This window comes from Dreissena polymorpha, chromosome 7, assembly GCF_020536995.1.
Source record: "Dreissena polymorpha isolate Duluth1 chromosome 7, UMN_Dpol_1.0, whole genome shotgun sequence".
NCBI lineage: Eukaryota > Metazoa > Mollusca > Bivalvia > Myida > Dreissenidae > Dreissena > Dreissena polymorpha.
The window spans coordinates 80,571,865-80,575,141 of NC_068361.1; the positions used below are offsets into that span (position 1 = coordinate 80,571,865).

General features: G+C 30.0%; 1 protein-coding gene across 1 annotated transcript in view; it reads right to left on the reverse strand.

The window, feature by feature from the left end:
* Positions 1-2,330: 2,330 nt before the first annotated feature.
* The window catches only part of LOC127839862 (venom factor-like), a 70,105-nt gene continuing 69,158 nt past the window's right edge, over positions 2,331-3,277 (reverse strand). The window contains exons 42-43 of the mRNA XM_052368253.1: positions 3,260-3,277; positions 2,331-2,763 (exon numbers count right to left, since the gene is read on the reverse strand). The exon at positions 3,260-3,277 is cut by the window's right edge and continues 121 nt beyond it. Coding sequence (XP_052224213.1) covers positions 2,643-2,763; positions 3,260-3,277 — 139 coding nt within the window. The 3' untranslated portion in view covers positions 2,331-2,642. The remainder of the gene's footprint in view (positions 2,764-3,259) is intronic.

Sequence of the window (3,277 nt, forward strand, 5' to 3'; positions counted from 1 at the left end):
ATTAGATATACACATATATAAACGATTTAAAATGTAAAATGTTCCATTATTTTTGTATTTTTCGCATGATATTTATTATGTTCTCGAATTATTGTTTACCAAATCAATTATGTTATGTATATGGTGTGTACTTTTTCGGCTGGAATAATAACTATTTCTCATTTCACAATAATCAGACTCAAATCGCTGATTGTTTTTTGCATTTATCCCAATAGTAAAACAAAAACGTTTATGATCGAAAAATGAATTGTTGACCAAGCGGTCATTATTTAACGAGTATTATCGCATACTTTATCACAAAAGAAGCAACACTATAAAAAGGGTAATTAATTTTTCATAAATTATGGTTTCGAAAAGTTTTTCTGGTGGCCGTTTCAGATGTAAACGGTCAGACGAAGGTATTTGAATGGCTACTAGTTAAGTTAAAAACCGACACATTTTGATAAAGATGAAAATATAACGGGATTTTGGCTCCGTATAAATATATATATATCATATGTAATTGAATCCAAATTATAAATTGCGTTGTGATTTAAAACATGTATGTCGTTATATCCTTCACGACGGTCATTTCAAATTTTAATGCTTGTTTATACTTGAAATATAATATTTACAAATACAATACTACAATACATAAATATATATCTTAAAATCACCTGTTTCTGTACACACGTTGAGTAATTCATCCACTCTTGAGTTTTTCTCTGGGTTGACCCACCACGTGCCATCTTCAGTGTATTCTTAATAAGCGGTCGCTGTTATAGAAGACGATTTATAGTCGTACAAAGCAAAATCGGTGTCAGAAGCGTATGCGTAAAATGTCATGATTTTATAATTATCTTAGTTGGATTTCTTTAGGAGTGTACATAATTTTATATAAATATTCTCTGAAAACAGCTCTTCATAGATTTCCTTTTGTTAGATTTCTCGCATGATTTTAATGAATCTAGTATGATGGATAATTTTCACTGTTTTCAGTTTTTTTTTCTGAGTGTTCGCTGACTTATTCTGATGAAATCAAATCGATAGCATATGTGATATAAATATTGAGAGGAACAATTGTATTCACTAGAAAATGAAATACTGCAACTGTGTACAACGTGGAATAAAAAAACAACAACACCTAAACATTCTCTTAGTTCGTGAAGTTGACGCAGAATAATAAATATTGGGCGCTCTTGCATTTTGTGTGTTCCGTCATTATATAACGGTTATCTCATTCTATTTGATCTGTGTAAACCGTCAACCGCATTCAGTAATGCATAGCTTATATAAACACAATCAGGAAAGCGTGTTTCGAAAAATACAAACAATTTTCAACATCGAACAATAATGTAACATAAATTTTAATACAATATATATAGGGAAACTCATATGATTCGCGTAATGTGAAAATAATTATCATGCTATAATTCGACCACGAAACAAAGTTGAATCTCGCTTATTTAGATGATCAACCAAAAGTAACATTACAAATGAGATAATCAACCAAACGTTATATTACCAATGAGATAATCAACCAAAAGTAATATTACCAATGAGATAATCAACCAAACGTAATATCACCAATGAAATATTCAACCAAAAGTAATATTACCAATGAAATAAAAAGTAATATTACCAATCAGATAATCAACCAAAAATAATACCAATGAGATAATCAACCAAACTTAACATTACTAATGAGATAATCAACCAAACGTAATATTACCATTGATATAATCAACCAAAACTAATATAACCAATGAGATAATCAACCAAAAGTAATATTACCAATGAAGTAATCAACCAAAAGTTATATAACCAATGAGATAATCAATCAAAAATAATATTAACAATGAGATAAGCAACCAAAAGTAATATTTCCTATCCGATAATCAACTTAAGTAATATTACCAATGAAATAATCAACCAAAAGTAATATAACCAATCAAATAATCAACCAAAAGTAATATTACCAATAAGATAATCAACCAAAATGTATAATACCAATGAGATAATCAACTAAAAGTAACATAACCCGTAAAATAATAAACCAAAAATACTAATACAAATGAGATAATCAATCAAAAGTAATATTACCAATGCCACTATAGACCAAAAGTAATATAACCAATGGGATAATCAACCAACAGTAATATTACCAATGAGATAATCAACCAAAAATAATATTACGAATAAGATAATCAACCAAAAGTATAGCTGATATTAAATCATTTTTAATTTTAGAAATGTCTTTAATTTGAAATATATATTTGTATTCGCGAACCTGTTTGGTTTTTAAATGTTTCATTCCACAGAAGACCGTTATGTCACAATATTAATACAAATAATGGTACTTGTTTATTGGATCATACGTTTTTCTAGTAGATATCAGTATAAATGAACAATTTAAATATGCTTACAAAGAAGTGTATTTCTTCAAACGTGCTTTTAAATGGTGTCATTCTGAATATTGTGCAGATCTTTCGAATACCGCAGAACAATAACTATTATTTACAGTCCATGCATAAAATATAACACACACAGTTAGGCATTTAATTGTATACATGATGTCCGTATGCTGAAAAGGGGTAGTCAAATCAGGTCGTACAACATTTAGTTATGTTGCACAGTTGCAAGCGATGCTGAAGCTTCGACGCTTAGCTTGTGCATCCATTATTCTTCGTCAGTTCCTTAACGAACTGTGCCATAACGATACGAAGAAGTGGTTTGGACTCTGGGTCGATCACGAGTGCCGTTCCTGTCAGGTCATACTTCACTCTGAACAAAACAGAAGGCGAACTTTAAACATTATATATTAAACTTTTAGCTGACATCGTCATTATCTTTATTTACAAAAATCCGCATGTCAACAACAAAATTAGTACATGTACATTTTTCCGGCATTAAAGGCAAACAAAAATCACATATGCCTTACAGTTAACATTCAAACTTGGGTCTGTTTCGTGTTGACATGTTTATTCTTTTATTTAGCTCGGTTAAATACGAATAATAAGCATAATGATGATCATTAAAGGCCTGTGCTAAGGGATCTCTGATCCCTATAACAAATTCAAAAAAAAATTCAACAAAATAGTTTAATCACAGTTTTATCCGCAGGTTTTTATCCTTGTGTTTAATTTTTCGGTTTTGGAATTTGTTACTGTACACTCAGTTAATGTTGTTATCGACAACAAATTGCGCATATTTTCAGTCAACTGTCTAATCAAGATCCACTGATTAATGTCGTGTGATACATAAAATGCAAATGTGTTACCTCTCCACTCCCTTGTCA